The 19,972-nt window shown below is 46.6% G+C and overlaps 2 protein-coding genes across 3 annotated transcripts in view; both read right to left on the reverse strand.

Annotated features, from left to right (window-relative positions):
- sema3h (sema domain, immunoglobulin domain (Ig), short basic domain, secreted, (semaphorin) 3H) overlaps positions 1-5,339 on the reverse strand; it is a gene marked incomplete at its 3' end in the record, with an annotated part of 54,533 nt that extends 49,194 nt beyond the window's left edge. The window contains exon 1 of the mRNA XM_084445435.1: positions 5,210-5,339. Coding sequence (XP_084301561.1) covers positions 5,210-5,315 — 106 coding nt within the window. The 5' untranslated portion in view covers positions 5,316-5,339. The remainder of the gene's footprint in view (positions 1-5,209) is intronic.
- An 8,550-nt stretch (positions 5,340-13,889) lies between these two features.
- rhoab (ras homolog gene family, member Ab) lies at positions 13,890-19,523 on the reverse strand. 2 transcript variants are annotated; one of them, XM_084446243.1, is made up of 5 exons: positions 19,467-19,523; positions 17,506-17,663; positions 15,157-15,277; positions 14,558-14,688; positions 13,890-14,219 (listed from the first exon to the last, which is right to left on the reverse strand). In XM_084446243.1, exons 2-5 carry the CDS (start codon positions 17,659-17,661, stop codon positions 14,046-14,048), a joined length of 582 nt encoding a protein of 193 aa, XP_084302369.1. In that variant the 5' UTR covers positions 17,662-17,663; positions 19,467-19,523; the 3' UTR covers positions 13,890-14,045. The 2 variants fall into 2 exon arrangements, with proteins under 2 accessions (XP_084302369.1, XP_084302370.1); XM_084446244.1 differs by lacking the exons at positions 17,506-17,663; positions 19,467-19,523 and adding an exon at positions 16,307-16,529 and having other exon boundaries at positions 15,157-15,318.
- Between the last annotated feature and the right edge of the window lie 449 nt (positions 19,524-19,972).

Raw genomic sequence — 19,972 nt, forward strand, 5'->3', positions numbered from 1 at the left:
CTATTGTATTTCGAAGGATTATTATTCTCCTTCTCCTTCTCCTTCTTCTCCTTTACTCCAAACAAATGCCTTTTAGGCGGCCTGAACATCGATGAAAACGGATGAAACTTTGCAGATACGTCAGTCCCGGTGAAAAATTTGATAATTCATGGGTGACGGAAATGGGCGTGGCAAAACGGCTCAAGAGCGCCCCCTGGAAAGTTTCAAATGGCGAGCCCCACCTTTCAGTTTGATGTAGGCGAACGAAATTCGGAGGGCATATGTATTTCATCGAGCCACACTTAAATGTCTCTTGGAGCTATACCCAACATGCAACAGGAAGTCCGCCATTTTGCTCTTAATGTGCCATTTTGTCCTTGTTTTGACCATTTCCATGCCTCGTACTTCGACGAACTCCTCCTACAGATTTCATCCGATCAACTTCATATCGGGTCAGCTTCATCTTAAGACCTTTGTGATCAAAAGTTATCAAAAAAATTGAGTTTTCACCAAACACCCTTGCCGTGGCGCCCCGCCAAAGTTTGACATTTCGCCATAAAACACGAAGTCCTCATAACTCCTCCATACATTATTCAATTTGTCCGATATATGTCACGCTTCATGACGGTTCTGTCCTGAACACATCTATGTGTCAGTATTGCGTCATACTTATAGCGCCACCTATTGGTGAAACAGTACGTCCTCATAACTCCTCCATACATTATCCGATTTGTCCGATATGTCTCACGCTTCATGACGGTTCTGTCCTGAACACATCTATGTGTCAGTATTGCGTCATACTTATAGCGCCACCTATTGGTGAAACAGGAAGTCCTCATAACTCCTACATACATTATCCAATTTGTCCGATATATCTCACGCTTCATGACGGTTCTGTCCTGAACACATCTATGTGTCAGTATTGCGTCATACTTATAGCGCCACCTATTGGTGAAACAGGAAGTCCTCAAAACTCCTATATACATTATCCGATTTGCACCAAATTGCTCACGCTTCATGACGGTTCTGTCCTGAACACATCTATGTGTCAGTATTGCGTCATACTAATAGCGCCACCTATTGGTGAAACAGGAAGTCCTCATAACTCCTCTATACATTATCCAATTTGTCCGATATATCTCACGCTTCATGACGGTTCTGTCCTGAACACATCTATGTGTCAGTATTGCGTCATACTTATAGCGCCACCTATTGGTGAAACAGGAAGTCCTCATAACTCCTCCATACATTATCCAATTTGTCCGATATATCTCACGCTTCATGACGGTTCTGTCCTGAACACATCTATGTGTCAGTATTGCGTCATACGTATAGCGCCACCTATTGGTGAAACAGGAAGTCCTCATAACTCCTCCATACGTTATCCAATTTGTCCGATATATCTCACGCTTCATGACGGTTCTGTCCTGAACACATCTATGTTTCAGTATTGCGTCATACTTATAGCGCCACCTATTGGTGAAACAGGAAGTCCTCATAACTCCTCCATACATTATCCAATTTGTCCGATATAGCTCACGCTTCATGACGGTTCTGTCCTGAACACATCTATGTGTCAGTATTGCGTCATACGAATAGCGCCACCTATTGGTAAAACAGGAAGTCCTCATAACTCCTGCATACATCATCCGATTTGCACCAAATTGCTGACGCTTCATGAAGGTGGCCTTCTGAACCCATCTATGTGTCGGTATTGAGTCACACTTACAGCGCCACCTACTGGTGAAACAGGAAGTCCTCATAACTCCTACATACGTTATCCGATTTACTCAACATTTCTCACGCTTCATCAAGGTACCGTCCTGAACACATCTATGCTTCGGTATTGAGTCACGCCTAGAGCGCCACCTACTGGTGACAGGATGTTTCTCTCAGTACTGCACACCGAAATAGCACAGCCTTTAACGGCGCAGCACCCCGACACGCATGGGGTGCGAGGGCCCGCTCACTGCTGCTCGCAGCCCTAGTTATTATTATTATTCTACCTTCTCCTTCTTCCAAAACAAATGCCTTTTAGGCGGCCTGAACATCGATGAAAACGGATGAAACTTTGCAGATACGTCAGTCCCGGTGAAAAATTTGATAATTCACGGGTGACAGAAATGGGCGTGGCAAAACGGCTCAAGAGCGCCCCCTGGAAAGTTTAAAACGGCGAGCCCCACCTTTCAGTTTGATGTAGATGAACGAAATTCGGTGGGCATATGTATTTCATCGAGCCACACTAAAATGTCTCTTGGAGCTATACCCAACATGCAACAGGAAGTCCGCCATTTTGCTCTTAATGTGCCATTTTGTCCTTGTTTTGACCATTTCCATGCCTCGTACTTCGACGAACTCCTCCTACAGATTTCATCCGATCAACTTCATATCGGGTCAGCTTCATCTTAAGGCCTTTGTGATCAAAAGTTATCAAAAAAATTGAGTTTTCACCAAACACCCTTGCCGTGGCGCCCCGCCAAAGTTTGACATTTCGCCATAAAACACGAAGTCCTCATAACTCCTCCATACATTATCCAATTTGTCCGATATATCTCACGCTTCATGACGGTTCTGTCCTGAACACATCTATGTGTCAGTATTGCGTCATACTTATAGCGCCACCTATTGGTGAAACAGGAAGTCCTCATAACTCCTCCATACATTATCCGATTTGTCCGATATGTCTCACGCTGTATGACAGTTCTGTCCTGAACACATCTATGTGTCAGTATTGTGTCATACTTATAGCGCCACCTATTGGTGAAACAGGAAGTCCTCATAACTCCTCCATACATTATCCAATTTGTCCGATATATCTCACGCTTCATGAAGGTTCTGTCCTGAACACATCTATGTGTCAGTATTGAGTCACACTTACAGTGCCACCTACTGGTGAAACAGGAAGTACTCATAACCCCTCCATACATTATCCAATTTGTCCGATATATCTGATGCTTCATGACGGTTCTGTCCTGAACACATCTATGTGTCAGTATTGCGTCATACTTATAGCGCCACCTATTGGTGAAACAGGAAGTCCTGATAACTCCTGCATACATCATCCGATTTGCACCAAATTGCTGACGCTTCATGAAGGTCACTTTCTGAATACATCTATGCGTCGGTATTGAGTCACACTTACAGCGCCACGTACTGGTGAAACAGGAAGTCCTCATAACTCCTGCATACATCATCCGATTTGCACCAAATTGCTGACGCTTCATGAAGGTCACCTTCTGAACCGATCTATGCGTCGGTATTGAGTTACACTTACAGCGCTACCTACTGGTGAAACAGGAAGTACTCATAACTCCTACATACGTTATCCGATTTACTCCAAATTGCTCGTGCTTGATGAAGGTTGCATCTTGAACACATCTGTAGGTCAGTATTGCTTCATACCTACAGCGCCACCTACTGCTTACAGGAAGTCCTCATAACTCCTACATACTTTGTCCGATTTACACAACATTTCTCACGCTTCATCAAGGTACCGTCCTGAACACATCTATGCGTTGGTATTGAGTCACGCTTAGAGCGCCACCTACTGGTGACAGGGAGTTTCTGTCAGTACTGGACACCGAAATAGCACACCCTTTAACGGCGCCACACCCCGACCCGCGTGGGGTGCGAGGGCCCGCTCAATGCTGCTCGCAGCCCTAGTTATTGTTATTTTTTATTATTTGTATTATTATTATCATCATCATCATCATTTTGTAAATCATTATTTTGTAAATCATTATTTTGTTAATCATTATTTTGTTGTTGCTCCAAGGCCGAGGAGCCAGAACCCAAGTATTTGACTTGGTACTTGATACTTGGTATGAAGAACAGGTAGAAATACAGAAATCTTGAAGTGGAACAGTACAGTCATCCGGTCAGACCGTGCATGGAAGTGACCTGCGCATGGAGCTCCCAGTGAGACTGTGAGAACAATCTTGATGCTGCTCAAAGTCAACCAGACTCCAGACTAGACGGACCAACATCTGTCACAGTCAGAAGAAACGTCTCCACCTCGACACACCGCGGACCAGAGCCGACGTTAGGAGCTCACTAGCCTCATCCTCCATCGCACGCAGACCACCCCGCTGACAGATCACCATATTCACCTTCACAGAGAGCCAGAGATAGAAAGAGACGCCTCTTCCCACCTGAGACCGCGTCACCGTGCCTCCTGGCTCCGCTTCTGCAGCCTGCCTGTCTGTTTTCTAGGTCACGTTCTCCGCCTCAGTCTCACGGCTACGCTTGTGTGTTTCACAGTCTCATTATGATACAGTTAGCTGGGCTTGCCTAGGTGCAGGCTGATGATGATCCCCACTGAGCAAAGACACGTCTAAAAGACGTCCAAAGACATCCAATTAGAAGCCAGCATTTTTTTTTTTTTTACGTTCAGATATTGAACCCGTTTTGCACGTCCACAGACGTCTTAGAGGGGTCCAAGCCGGACGTTTGAATATTGAGGGGTCCAGCAGACGTACAAATGGGGTTCTGGACCGACGGACGTTATTAAGACATGATCTGAATGTCTCCCTGACATTGCATGTTTGCTGGGTCACACCGTGGAGGATTTTAGACAGGTCTAGGGCTCAGAATCCCTGTCATGTGTCTCCCTCGGTGTATTTTCTGGTCCAGAACCAGGACTAGGCTTCATCTGTGTCTGAGAAACTGTCCAGTCGAGTCTGGGTGACAGGCTGGAAGAGCCAGGTCATTACGTGAGTACGGTCATAGTATAACCGGGAAAGTATAGTTGTCATATCATACACCCGTCTATGGAGTTCTTAGAAGAGAGACGGAATCGTCTAATAGAGCCGGAAATATTCACACAAACATGACCGTATTATCACGTATCTCTAAACCTAAAATCAACACAGGATTTAAATTGGCGTAGCGCCGACGCTAGGCTCTGAAGAGCCGGGTGCTGCTCTGAGACAGCTGTGAGAGGAACAGACGATGATGAGCAACACAAATGACAGGCCAGCGAAATAACAGACAGCGAAACAAAACCGTGACATTTACACACGCAACCACGCAGTGTGATGAGAGAGAAAGGAATAGAATTGAGAGTGTGTTTGTAGAGTGTGTGTGTAGAAATGGAAAGAGAGCAGAGGGAGAGAGAGAGAGAGAGAGAGAGACAGAGAGAGACGGAGAGAGAGAGAGAGAGAGAGAGAGAGAGAGAGAGAGAGAGAGAGAGAGGGAGAGAAAGTTGCCCAGGGAAGCGGAGCTCTCCTACCTGAGTGTGTGAACTGTAGCCGGGGTTGGGAGGCTCTCCATGCCCCCGTCAGAGTGGCGCTCAGGTGGGCCAGCAGGACCAGGGACACACCCCTCCACATGATCATCTAATACTTAGGGCTCCGGATGCCACACACACACCTCGCAAGGAAGGCAACTACAGCACGAACACACACTCGCTTACGCCAGAGTATGACTCTCTCTCTCTGTGTGTGTGTGTGTGTGTGTGTGTGTGTGTGTGTGTGTTATAGCTCAAAGAAAGCAAAGAAGAAATGTAGTCCAACACGGCAGGCTATTCCCAGGTGTCCTTGGCTGCACAGTTACAAGATCAGACTGGTCTCTCTGCTCTGCTCTCCTCCTCTGACCGTCTTCTTCATGTGACTGGTCTCCCTAGCGTATCCTCCTGTTATGTATCGCTCCTCTCTAGCGGTCTCTCCACTCATTCACTCCCCCTTTCACTCTAATCTCCTCTGATGTCTCTCTCTCCCTCTCTCTCTCTCTGTCTCTCCCTCCCTCTCTCTCTCTCTCTCTCTCTCTCAGGCAGTCCTCTGTAAATGCAAGGAGGGAGGAGATCCCAAACCAGTGCAGCACCACACTCTCTCTCTCTCTCTCTCTCTCTCACTCAAACACACACACGCTAATCGCAACCTCCCCCTCTCTCTCCCCCCCTCTCTCTCCTCCCTCTCTCTCTCTCCTCCCTCTCTCTCCTCCCTCTCTCTCTCCCCCCTCTCTCTCCACCATCCCACCCCTATTCACTTAACCAACCACCCCCTCGTACTCAAACATCTCTACCTCTCTTATCCTCCTCTCTTCCCTTAAATTAGTGATCTCTGTCTCTCTTTCCCTCTCTCCCCATCTCATCCCAGTTTCTGCCTGCTCAGGTCACTCTCTCTTTCTCGCCCTCCTCTCACTCCTGTCCCCCCTCGCACTCCCTCTCCCTCTCCCCTCTCTCCCAAAACCCCTGTCTCACACTCTCGCAGCAGCATTCTGTAGTGAATACAAATGCTAGTCAAACGTTCACCGTTCAGGAACTGATAGCTGAGACTGTTCTGCCCTCTAGAGGTCAGTTTAGGTGTTGACAGGACAGGCTCCTTCTCAGGCCGTCCTGGGTCCCTATTGGTGACTGCGTCTCAGAAGAGACTGCGTCTGTCCACGGTGGATGGACTCCTCTCCAGGGACTTGTCAAGCTGCAGAGAAACACCAGTAGTAATTAATCAGATTGGAGGCTATTAGACCTATAACAAGGGGTGGTGACAGGAAACGTAAACTGAACCAACAGGAAACATTTTGGATTCACTGTCTTGATGCCTTCAATTATCCCGGTTTAAATGAGGATATTGAATTAACATGCTTCCTATGATTACTGTCTAACTGATTACCAACTGTCATTTCTCCTTTCCTAGGTGAGGAATAATTGCTTCCTACGTGATGAATAACTGCTTGTATTTTCTTGTGTATTCTTGTAAGGCCTTGTTCGTTTTGTATATTCTTCTCCCTAAGTGTAATTTTGCGATGTGATTAATTGATTCATGGACTGATTGCTCGTTAGTTGATTGCCCTCTAGTGGGCATGCGTGGTGTTTGTCGTGTATTTATGTGGCCCCTCTGTCAGAACCTGATGAAGAAAGACAAGCTGGTCTAAACATGTTGGCATCTATATCAACTTTTGACTTTGATTAATTCACTTGTGACTTTTTAATTTAACCATTTAATTCTGATGTTTTTTTGTGTGTGGCCAGCCGCGCAACTAGTATAGTGTTTGTCGGGTTATCACTCCCTCCCTTACTTCTGACAATGTTGGCCTGCATCTCTCTGTTGGCACCACAAGAGGCAGTAGTCCCAGCACACCAAGATCAAGAAGGACAACAAAATCAGCCCACGGATCTCCACTGCACAAGTAGAGTAGTGGTCAGAGCATTGGACTCCCACCTTGGAGACTGGGGTTCAAGACCCGGTGGGGATGACTTTATGGGACTATACCCCAAACCTCCACATGTTCATCCTTTCACTCCAAACTTTTTATCCATTACCTAAATTCCACAAGTAGAGTAGTGGTCAGAGCATTGGACTCCCACGCGGGACATTCTCAGAGATTACCGTCTATGCTGAGCGAAACTCCTCTAGTCTATATGTAGCTAAACAAACGCTGTTGTTTACGTTTTGGAACTGATGTGTCCAGGGGACAAGACCTATCTTAATTTATCAGACATTATTTGATGTCATTTCAATTCACAGCTATTTCAGTGTCATGACTAGCTTCCATCCTACCAGTCCTGAACAGAAACAAGCCAGCCACGCACATACGCCAGGCTTGACCTGGCCTGGTTCTTAAATATATTTTGACCTTTCCACTGCACAGCACATTGGGTTTTAGAAATGCGTTTTATAAATAAAATTCATTATTTTAGTATGGAGCCGTGGCTCAAAACATAAATAAATGTATTCCTCCTTCCTGATACCTTTTTGAGTGCACCTTTTTCCAAGTTCCAAGGGCACATGGTGACTTTTAAAACATTATAGGCTACTCACTCAGGCCCCTCGTTGAATTCTCTGAAACACCAGTAGTGTTGTCTGTAATGGTGGTTATGTAGCCTACATATTCACCAGAATAAACTAAACAAAAAAAAAGAAGAAATTTTCTTTGTTTCGGTTTATGGTGTATGCTAGGGCTGTCAAATACATATTCGAACTTTGACTCTGTCAAATGTGCATGTGTGTGTGTGTGGGGGGGGGGGGGGGGGGGGGGTGACAACGACTCATCTACTCTACTATTCCCACGGCCAAATAATAATTAGCTACACACATTTAACAACATGTGGCCAGGACTTTTTTTTTTTTTTTTTACTTTGAGCCGGGACATTTATAACAAAAGAAAACAAATTGGCTAGATTCAGCTGTAGACAAGTGCCAAAAGAAATCGACACGCTTCCTTAATCATATTCTACCCCATTTGGTCTTAGGTGTTTTGTTTTGTTGTGTGAAATTGCTGAATTTTTGAAATTGCTAAAAAAAAATTGCTGAATTTTGGAATTTTCGAAATGAGATTTTGGGTCTGGAAAAGCTCTCGTCCAGAGTGATTTCTCGGGTCGGAATTCCAACCAGGCCAATCAGGGTCCTTTGAATGTGATGATGGAATTAAACTGTGCAACGTGATTGGTTAGGGGATGAACTAATCGCTGAGGACTCCTTCGGCAACACCCATCTTGGAAAACGGCTGCAATGGGAACTTGTTCAGACTGAGTAATGAAGTGAAACAAAATGGCGATTCAGTGTGAGTGTCAGGCTAGCTGCACACAGCCACACAGTCTGCTCACTCTGCTCCCTCTCGTTTGGAAAATACTGTAGGCGTCGCCTACCTATCATTCCTTTTTTATTTTGAAAAATATGCCATTACATGGCCATATAATAGGCCATTATATGCGTAATTTATTTTATATGCATAATATAATAATACCAATAATCAACAATTGATAGTGAATGCCGGAGGAAATGATTTGAATGGTGAATTTTAACGGTTCCACTTGATTTATCTGCCCCTGGTGTTGTGAGTCTAATGCTTTCTATACACGTGCAGAGTTTGCTGCATGGATCACGGATTTAATCACAGATATTTAATATTTAATAGACACATAAGAACAACGACGAAGGACAATCAGGCACTTTGCACTAGCAGAGGTAAATATTATCCATGATATTATCCATGTTGTGATATCATGCAGGTACTGAGTCCACTTCTATTTGTCATGGGTTGAAAATGTCGTTGATCAAGTATCCTGCAAATGCTGAAGGAAGGCAAGACGAACACTTTAAAAAGCTACCATAGGCTACTGAATGCTGCTGTATACGTAGGTGCACGCATTCTTATTTCCAACCACAAGGTGTCAGTGCAATATCAGAAAGAGGCAGGGCAGAACAGTTTAGAGACTGGAGGAATGTGAGAAGACGTGCCTCAAAGCACCCCTTAAACATCTCCTGCCCCCTCGGTCACCTCTGCCACGGGTTACATTACATCTGAAGGAGCTGAGAGGTGAACCAAAGTATCTCGCATCTTTAGCCAAACCACTCTTTAGCCAAACCACTCTTTTATGGTCATAGAGGTTCACTTCTTAGTGTTTTATCACCAACTATAGGCAAGCCATGTAGGCTATAAGGACAATTATAATAGTAGTGGTTTAATCCAAGAGGCAACGGTGTGCTCATTATCGCATAATCTGCATTGAATAAATAAATACAACATAGTCTAGGAAGTCTCTTTGCATGGAGATCCATGATAGGGTCATCGGCTGAAGCGCTGATTAAATGTGCGTCTTTACTCACAGTGGGGGTCAGTGTGTTAGATCTGCATAGGGCTAGACGAATGACAATGTTGAGGAGTCAAGCCTGTGCGCGAGCGTGCGCGCGCATTGGGATGAATAGGCTCCATCCTGAGCGCGCGTGTGGACGGTCTTGTCATGGCGGTGTGCAGGTGTGCAACAACTGGCAACTCAATAAAGTGAATGCGAATAAAGATAGATTTCCTGACGATAATTACACTGGAAAGCTCGTATTTGTAGTAAAAGACCATGACTGTGAGGTAAATGAACTGACAGTTAAGTAGGTTTGGCCTGCCATCCATTCTAAAACGAGACAGACTACTGTTTGTTTCGTCTAATTTAAAATCCAGCAGCTGTAGCAGAAAGACTGCCTTGGGCGCGGTGTTTCCCGGGGAGTCCGTGAACTCCCAGCGCCGGTGATTCACCGTGCCAGGGCTGTCCATCCGGGTCATTCCGGGAAGAAATGGAACGCCGGGTGGGTCGGCTGGCTGTTACAAGCTCCGCAGCAAGAGTCACCTTTCCAGAATCCCGTTGTGCAGCCCGCCCCCTCCGCTCTCCCATTGGCCAGTGCATAGAGGGATGAGCTCATATTGGTTAAAAATAGTTTCGCTCGTCCGGACTAAAAATAGCTCGGTATATCAAGCCGTCGCCTCGCTCAGCTGAGCAGCAGTGAGTGCGCGCTACTCCCGGGGAAAGCCAGCGGAGGGGAGGCGGGAGCTGGACGGGAATGAAAAGGCGGCGGTAGTTCCAGACCCTGCCTCGCGTCACCAGCTCCGCTCGCCTCGAGCCTTGCTCAAGATAGAGCCAGGCTGTGCAATAGATCTGCCTTTCATGAGACGAGTGTTTGGGTGTAGCCGGCCGAGGGGGGAGGCAGTGACGGGTTTCCTTCCCTTCCAGTAACTTGTTTATCACTCGCTCTGCTGCTTCTGCCTGTCTAGCCTGCCCAGACATGCCTCTCAGCTCAAGTCGTGCTCTTCTTCTGTTGAAATGATCTGAAAGTGGAAGTGTATATTCTCATTCTGTGCAATTTATTTAAAACTCAGTGTGCAATTGATTGAAAGTGGAGGCTACATTCTCACTATAGTCCACGAGCCAGACCACCACTGGTATCAGGGTGGGCAAATTCCTCTTACTATTTTCTTCTTCCTGTATATGTCCACATTATGTATTGGTATGATAACCTTTGCAGAGGAGTAGCTTAACAATAGTTACCATGCATTCACTATTTTGGCCATAAGTATACCCAGAGACCTTGCTGTGAGGCGACTGTGTAGCCTACTAGGTACCATGCCGCACGCGAGCGAGTTTGGGGTTCAGGGTCTTGCTCAAGGACACTTGGGGCCCAAAGCTGGGAGCTGGGATCGAACCCCGGGAGCTCATGATCCCCAGCCGGCTGCTCTACCTCCAGAGTCAAGTCAAACTGAGACCACTCAGCTTGAACAGAGGGCATTCTTCTGCAGGTAATAAAATCAAACTCCTCTGACCCTGATAACAAAGGAATAAAAGATTATGGAGACTACCCTCAAACCGAAAACTGTGATTATTGTGGTCTGACGTGATCATCTCCTATTTGCAAACATTCCAAAGGGGAGGGCTGGTATATCCTCAAAAATAGGTCTTAATAATCATCTTATTCCAGAATATAAAGGTGGGTTTCACAGAGGACATAGGGGAATATAAAGATGGGTTTCACAGAGGACATAGGGGAATATAAAGGTGGGTTTCACAGAGGACATAGGGGAATATAAAGGTGGGTTTCACAGAGGACATAGGGGAATATAAAGGTGGGTTTCACAGAGGACATAGGGGAATATAAAGATGGGTTTCACAGAGGACATAGGGGAATATAAAGGTGGGTTTCACAGAGGACATAGGGGAATATAAAGGTGGGTTTCATAGAGGACATAGGGGAATATAAAGGTGGGTTTCACAGAGGACATAGAGAATATAAAGGTGGGTTTCACAGAGGACATAGTCCTACAGTACTGTCCCTCAATGACAGAATCAGAGGACTTAAGCTATATGATGAAGCAGAACACTGATCAGAGAAATATGACCGGTCTGGTCAAGCACCTCCATGCCTCCTGCCTCAGACACCATGGCCACAGAGGCAGACCTGAGTCAGAGGTCACCTGACACTGAGACAGGGGACTGGTCTTAGGGAGGGACCCCTCACACTTGACGGACTGATACTTTGTGCTTCAGATTCTCTGGCATAAGGAACAAGCTCATTAGTTCACATGTTTTGTTCTTGCCAGAAAAGTAAGACTGGTATGTTGTGATTTTCATCAAATTTGGAGACAGGCTACATATCATATTCCTAAGGTGAATCAATTATTATTAATAATAGTAAGGATCTAGATACAAGGAAAAATATATATTGGTTGGATTTATGCACCCTGAACGGATCCCTGTAGGGGTCCACGTATTTAACGCATGATAACTACCACTAGTCCACAATGGTTATCATGCCAAACTGTGAATTAGAGACATCTAGGAAGTCAAAAATACAACCAGGATTTGCGCACCCAGATAATACCTGTGGGTGAATTTTGGGGTCTTGGCTTATTGACTAAAAGTATGCAATGAATTGAAAACTGAGTGTGCAATTGATTGAAAGTGGAAGTTTATATTCTCATGTGAACAATTAATTTAAAACTGAGTGTGCAATGGAGCTCAAACTAAGCGTGCAAATAATATCAAACTAAGTGTGTAATTCATTTCAAAACTACTATCAACAGAAGTGTGCCAGAGTCCATGAAGCTGGTTCACCTCTCCAGTCAGTGAGAACTTCTGAACCCATCTGTACTTCTGAACCCTTCCGTACTTCTCAACCCCTCCGTACTTCTCAACCCCTCCGTACTTCTGAACCCATCCATACTTCTGAACCTATCCGTACTTCTCAACCCCTCCGTACTTCTAAACCCATTCGTACTTCTGAACCTATCCGTACTTCTCAACCCCTCCGTACTTCTCAACCCCTCCGTACTTCTGAACCCATCCGTACTTCTCAACCCCTCCGTACTTCTGAACCTATCCATACTTCTCAACCCGTTTCCTCTTCCTTCATCTGTCAGAGGCTAAAGGAGGAGAACCTGACGTGCCAGATGGTTTGCTTGCGAGAGAAACAGAATGTGAGCTCGTGAAATCAGGATTGTCTCACGAGGCTAGAAGGATGGATGGAGCCATTGCCTGACGATGTTACACTGTTCATCAGAGAGCAGGACCCACCTGCCAGGTATCTGTTCATCAGAGCAGGACCCACCTGCGTGGTCTGTTCATCAGAGAGCAGGACCCACCTGCGAGGTCTGTTCATCAGAGAGCCGGACCCACCTGCGAGGTCTGTTCATCAGAGAGCAGGACCCACCTGCGAGGTCTGTTCATCAGAGAGCAGGACCCACCTGCCAGGTCTGTTCATCAGAGAGCAGGACCCACCTGCGAGGTCTGTTCATCAGAGAGCAGGACCCACCTGCGAGGTCTGTTCATCAGAGAGCAGGACCCACCTGCCAGGTCTGTTCATCCATGTACACTGCATAGTTGAAGACTAATTCATGTTGATCAATGTGCACTTTCGATTTGAATATCACATTTAATGAAGTGAAGCACAGCCTTGTGTTGGTTAATTCATGTGTTTATCTATCCATCTTTCAAGTGGGTCAACTTAGTAACCTCCTATCCAGTGAGACTGGCTCTGAACCCGACTACCTGGCCCAAGCCTCGGACTCCACAGCTGTCTGACCCCCAGCCAGGCCAAGTCCAGACACATACCAATGAAGCACAGAACTGTTATAGAAAGTAATTTATTACACATATTACCCAAAGCTAGTTTACAAATACAGTTTCCAGTCCTGTGCGTGTGTATTATAGAGGCATACCCACGGTTCATATATACAGCATGGTCACCTGGTCATCCGTTTTAACACTTCTCACCATATCACATCCAAAACACGTTTTTAAAAAATCTAACAAATTTGTATATAACAGACAAAATTTAAAGCCGTTTTCTGTTCAGCCCAGTTTGTGTTTTGAAAAACAAACAGAAAGCAACTGACGGGGTCCTAGTGGAGATCTAGACAGGCAGCCCTGAGGGCAGCCCTGAGCCTGACAGATCAATAATAGCATTTTGGTAGTGAGGGGTGAGAGACATTTTAAAAGGAATGATAAATTCTCGTAATTTGGATAAAAGCATTAAAAAATTAAAAATAAATCAACAAAAATCAGTCCCAGATGTCCCACCTCCCAACTTAAATACTGATAAACTTATCCATGACTTTCTTAAAAACAAAAGGAGTATAAAAACAGCGACAAGAAAAGACTACGTTGCAGGAGTGTCCCAAAGCCTGGAGAGGGGCCCCGGTTCCCAGGGTGGAGTTTGGGGGGGGGGGGGGGGGGGGGGCCGTAGTAGGGATGTAAACGAGTGTCTCTCAGACCCCTTCCTCCATCCATCCATCCTCTAGCCCTATCTCCAGGCATGGTGCCCACAGGGGCGGGGGGGGGGGGGGGTCATAAAGTCCTGTCAGTGTCTCTACAGCAGCAGACATTTAGTTCTCTTCTTGCCCCGTCGAGCCTGTAGTGCCGCTCGGGTGGCCATTTCAAACACCTCCCGCACGCCGTCCTTGGTCTTGGCGGAACACTCCATGTAGCCGGAGGCGCCGATACGGTGGGCCATGTCCCTGCCCTCCTCTAGCTTCACCGGCTCCTAGAGGGAGGGAGGGGGAGAGAGAGGGGGTCAGGACAACCAGGTCAGGATGCATACACCCATCTCTACTGCCTCTCACTCTGGGAGGACAGCTGATCACTCCCAGTGGAGCGCCGGACGAGGAGGAGGAGACCAGGTGTGTGATTCGGAGCAGCAAGCTGGAACGTCTGCGAGGCCGAATGCTTATCACAGTCCCCCTAACCCACCAGAGCACACTGGGAGAGGGGGCGTCGGCAGCCGGAAAAGTCACAGACCTATCACACGGGAGCTCATGCTAGCTAAACCGTCTGTCTCTCTTTGTGGAAAAGGTGTGTGTGTGTGCTGTGTTGCAGGCGTACCTGTTTCATCTTGGCCAGCTCGCGGCGCGTGTGTTCGTCATTCCTGAGGTCCTTCTTGTTTCCCACCAGGATGATGGGCACGTTGGGACAGAAGTGCTTCACCTCGGGAGTCCACTTCTCCGGAATGTTCTCTGCAGGGGAAACGCAGCGTCAGACGGACGGACAGACGGACGAACACGGCGGTGGGGAACAGGAAGCTGCTGACGCCCTCAGTCTGGGTTCCAGAACCACGTGGATGCATGCGTGTGGATCCGTCTGTCTGACACCGGCTGACATGGACTAACATTGTGTAACAATATTAGTTAGAATGCGATGCTAAATAAATTGGTGCCGCTGTGGGTATACAAGTGTGTGTGCGAGTATGAGCTAGTGTTAGATTCTCGTTTAGTGTGAGTGTTTGAGTGAGCGACCGTTTGAGTGAGTGAGTGAGCGTTTGAGTGAACGAGTGAGCGTTTGAGTGAGTGAGCGAGTGAGTGTTTGAGCGAGTGAGTGAGTGTTTGAGCGAGCGTTTGAGTGAGTGTTTGAGTGAACGAGTGAGCGTTTGAGTGAGTGTTTGAGTGAGTGAGTGTTTAAGTCAGTGAGTGAGCGCGGGAGCTCACCCAAGCTGTCTGGGCTGTCGATGGAGAAGCACATGAGGATGACGTCTGTGTCTGGGTAGGAGAGGGGGCGGAGCCTGTCGTAGTCTTCCTGTCCTGCTGTGTCCCACAGGGCCAGCTCCACCTGGGACACAACACACACAACACTGGCTTAGACTAGGGCTGCTCGATTATGGCAAAAATCATAATCACGATTATTTTGATTGATATTGAGATCACGATTATTCAACACGATTATTCATTGAATTCTTTTTTTTTTTTTAAATCAAAAGTTTTAACATTTTCTTAACATATCAAATTATACATTGACTTTGATAACAATTAATTTATTAAATGTTAACTGGCTTTTCTTTTTAACAATGTTCTTTGGATTAGATACATTTCTCCCATGGGAGACAAATTGTTAACCTTGACCTTGATAAATAAATAAAAGTGACAAAACTGATAAAGAAGCTTAAAAGCCCCGCCACCACCACAGAAGAAGACTACCTCGGAAAAATAATTTCACTATGACAGAACGCGTCTAAATCAGTTATTTAATGGAAGCGCCGAGGCTTCAAAACCCAGCATTTGTTAAAATAGACCCTTTTGCTTAGGTAAGTGACGTTTCATGTTTATCTGACACTTGTAAATATGAGCTTCTCTCCTAACTAGGCCGACACCAATTTATTTTGACGGCAAAGTGAATGGACCAGCAAAGGACTGTTGTCTGGCATGAGCGAGCGGAATGCCACAACGGGACTGAGAAGGGCAGCTTTGAGGGGCGGCTACGACTGCGTAGCAAATTTTACACACCGTGTCAACTTGGTCCAAATCTGTCTCCGCGAACCCATAGTGTTTCCACACCACTGACGTGGTTTTAGCTCTCTCGTCCACCAGCGGCTCTCGTTCTGCTGCCATAATTCTTGTCGTGTTTTGTTCGAGAGGAGCATGCGTGCGCCTCGCTTGACAACTCGCTCTGAACTAAAGTGTTTGTTTTGGGGCTTTGGGGGGTGGTGGAGGGGCCAAGCACAGTATAGCTCTGCAGTGTAGGGTGCACTTGATTTGTGCAAAATCGTTTTATGGCGATTATTTTGTTTTAATGATCGTTGACAGCCCAGATCGTAATCTAGATTAAAATCCGATTAATCGAGCAGCCCTAGCTTAGACACACACACTCTGAAATACAACTGTCACAGATGGGGACAGTGATTTGAGCCACCGAACTTCCACATGGAGAGACAAACATAACGCTTGATCAAAATAAAGCAGAATAATTGCCACTTGGGTATAAATAATGCTTTTTGGAATGGTCCTAAGGAGCAGTGTTTGGGTTTACCAGGCGCGGGCATGGCTACTCGTCACGCCAGCGTAGCCTCACACCACCTCTGCTACACAGATCTGGGCTCTGAGTGGAGGTGGATCTAGTCCAGTTCCCACATATGACTCATTTATCTATGACCTATGACGGTCCATGTTCCGAGAGGACTAGGTGATTGTATTTACCAAGTGCCTCTCAGTAGGAGTCTGAGTTACTGTGGGGCTTTCAAATAGAATTGTATGGATCTGGAGACGTTAGATAAATATGGGTGTTGATCTCTGCTGGGTGGAATTGATTAGGACCACAGACAGTCAATATTCTTAATGGTTTATTTCAACAGCGGAACACTTCATCATCGACCATCTCTGCCACGCCCTGCTGGGAATGTGTCCCTGCGGCTCGGAGCACAGCGCTGACCGACCGGCGAGACGGTCACCCGGCGTGTCATCGACGGCTCCCTGCTCCTACACGGACACGCAGCCTACGAGTCTAAGAGCTCACCCTTCAAACCCAGAACGGAGAGAGAGACGCGCAGGGAGAGAAGAGAGAGGAGGCTAAATAGAGGAAAACAATTAGAGCATGGAGTCATTTTTACATGTGAGCCAAGTCGTTTGTCGGAGGACCTAGATTAATTTCAGCCAATCGAATGATGTCCCAGAATCCCTAGTTCTCCAGTATCCAGGCCATGACACCTGGGTGCAGCGCATAACCCAGATGGTTTCTGGGAGACGGGGCTGGCGTAAGGTTTCAGACTTCCCATCATCCTTCAGCAGCACATCTCTGGATCACGATCACTCTACCAGCAGCACTAAGACGAGGCTATAGGCCTCCTCCAACATGACTCACTGGCACCGAGTCCAGGGCTGGTGGGAAATAGATGCTACACTACCTGGACAACATGTATAGGCCAAGCCCACGTCAAACAGTAGAGAATAGCCATCTCAGATGCCCATGGTTCAGTTTAGAGTTGCTTGCACGCCAAATGGAGGTTTTACAACTAGTCCTCGTAACATGTGCCTCGGACTGCGTGGAGTCCACTCAGTCCTCCTTACCTGTTTGCTGTCCACTTCGATGTCGGCTACGTAGTTCTCGAACACGGTGGGCACGTAGACCTCGGGGAACTGGTCCTTACTAAAGACGATGAGGAGACAGGTCTTTCCACACGCCCCGTCTCCCACGATCACCAGCTTCTTACGGATGGCTGCCATGCCTGGGGGGGGACCAGGGTTAGATGTGCTTAGAAACAACTAAAGAAACCCTTCACGCTTCCAACTGCATCTCTCTCTCTCTCTCACAGCGCTGATTTTCATGCCAGCTAGCCGCTATGGTCCTTAAGCAAGAACGCAGCACTGAGGTTGCATCAGGAGGAAGTGACAGTTCTCAAAAAACATTGATGAAGGACGAGCAAACATACGCATCCTTAGTAAACCCAGGCCAGCACACCTGCACTGACCACCTCCCCGTTGACTGGAGTAGATAGCCAACAACAACACCACCACGACTACCAGTGTAGGCGAGGCACCTCCTTCCTTGCTGACCCTGCTAATTTTCATTGATAATGACTGGGTGAAGCAAATCTTCTATCACACACCCCGAGAAGGAGGGGGGATTGTAGAGAGTTATCCTGTCCATTGAGTGATTGGATTCCCAGCTAAAGCAGAGGATGGCTATAGGTTGATGAACCAGTGATGCGTGGCAGTCAGGTCAACATTACATCTCCCAGATGATTCTCTGACAACGCCTCACTCTTCACACACCGGCTACAATCATAGGCTAATGTAAGCCATCTTAGAATTCTGTCTCACCACAGTCATGTGCAAATTACTCCTCTTGGGCTACCCTGTTCATACCAGTGAGTGTGTTTGATTAGCCAAGGCACCCTCTGTGTGTGTGTGTGTGTGTGTGTGTGCATATACAGCAACCAAACTATATCCTCTTCAAGTCGTGCCAGAATCCTTAGGTAAGGACATCACTAGCCCCATGTTAACTTCTACTGCCGATACCTTATAGTTAAGTGAAAACAGATTTCATTCCATTATGGTGTGTAATTCAAGTGATAGTCCCTGCACCACAGTAACTATCTAGATTCATGGATTAGACATAAGTGACAACTAAAATAGATTTTTTTTCAGGCATTAATGAGGTTTAACCATCTAACCCTAACTGGGTGGGTCCTTCAACTGTTCAGTAAGATGGCGTCATGGCAGCAGCAACAGATGGCTGTTGTCCGCAGTGGAAAAGGGCGGCCCCTTTCCAAACTAAACTTGCTAAAACAGAACACACGTCAGGTATTTGGTCTGCTGGGTAAAGTTAGCTCAAAACAAAACATAAAACAGGTCCGGACGGGGTGTATTCACTAGTTAGCTAACGTGAACGTGTTCTAGCCCGCTGTATGCGAGCGGGTAGTTATCTATTAGCCGATTTACTGAAGTATTCAGAAGTCTCACTCAAGGTAATGTGACTTGTTAGCTAAACTACTCACCAACAAACAGATTACTAACTAGCTGTGGGCTAAATCTATTACTGTATCTATCAATCATTGGCTAACATGTTACAAGTTACGATTTCGGAGGTGGCTGGCTAACTAGCTAACGTAAGTTGATTAATAGCTGGTTTGAAACTTACTTGAAACTCAGCTTGAATTGAGAAAATACCGGCTTTAATGTCCACAACGTTAGCTGATGTACAAAAAACCGGGATACTACGTGGACCATCAAGTGACTTTTAACATTAAATCAAAGTAATCTAGATAACATATTTCTAGATCGCCTACCCCATGCCGCGGAAAACAATGAGCACCTTTCTGCCTTGCCCAAGCTCGATAACTACGAGGGAGTGCGGAAGCGTTATTGAGGTCATCCCTCGGTAGGGATAAAAAGCTAGCTAGCCTAACGTTAGCTTGCTAGCTGGCTCCACCACTGTTATCTTGGTGGTGAGACAACTTGAAAACAATTTACAAACATGTATCTTAGCCAGTATCGCCTTTCTACAGCTTAATTGAAATTAGTTTTACCTGCTGTTTCGGTGGCTAGCAGTCGTTCACCAAGGCTCAGTAGCTTTGCCGATAACTCCTGTCTCTCTCCTCGATACAACGAATGAGTTCGCGTGCGCGCGCTAGGGGTTGGTAGGTAGGGGGAGGGGTGACGGGGACGCGCGCGCTAGGGGTTGGTAGGTAGGGGGAGGGGTGACGGGGACGAGCACGAGCCACGCCTGCGCGGGCACGTTCTAGGAGCGCAGCCTGAAATTATGGTGCATTCGTTTGTGGTCGGAGGTGGCAAGTCGCAAGTGGGAAAATACCTACCTCCGACCTGTGTGCATTCGAGCTATATACCATTATATCACAGTTAACTAGTTATATCTAGTGCATTCGAGCAACTGGGGGCTGAGAAACATATCCGAATTTGCGACGAGGAAGTGCGAGTTCATGCGGTGTTTTAATAATTCCTAGTAGCAAGTCGCAATTTGCCACCTCCCAGTTATAAACGAACGCACCATTAAGTACGGTATGTTGGTTAACAC

Source organism: Borostomias antarcticus (assembly GCF_949987555.1).
Source record: "Borostomias antarcticus genome assembly, chromosome: 11".
Taxonomy (NCBI): Eukaryota; Metazoa; Chordata; class Actinopteri; order Stomiiformes; family Stomiidae; genus Borostomias; species Borostomias antarcticus.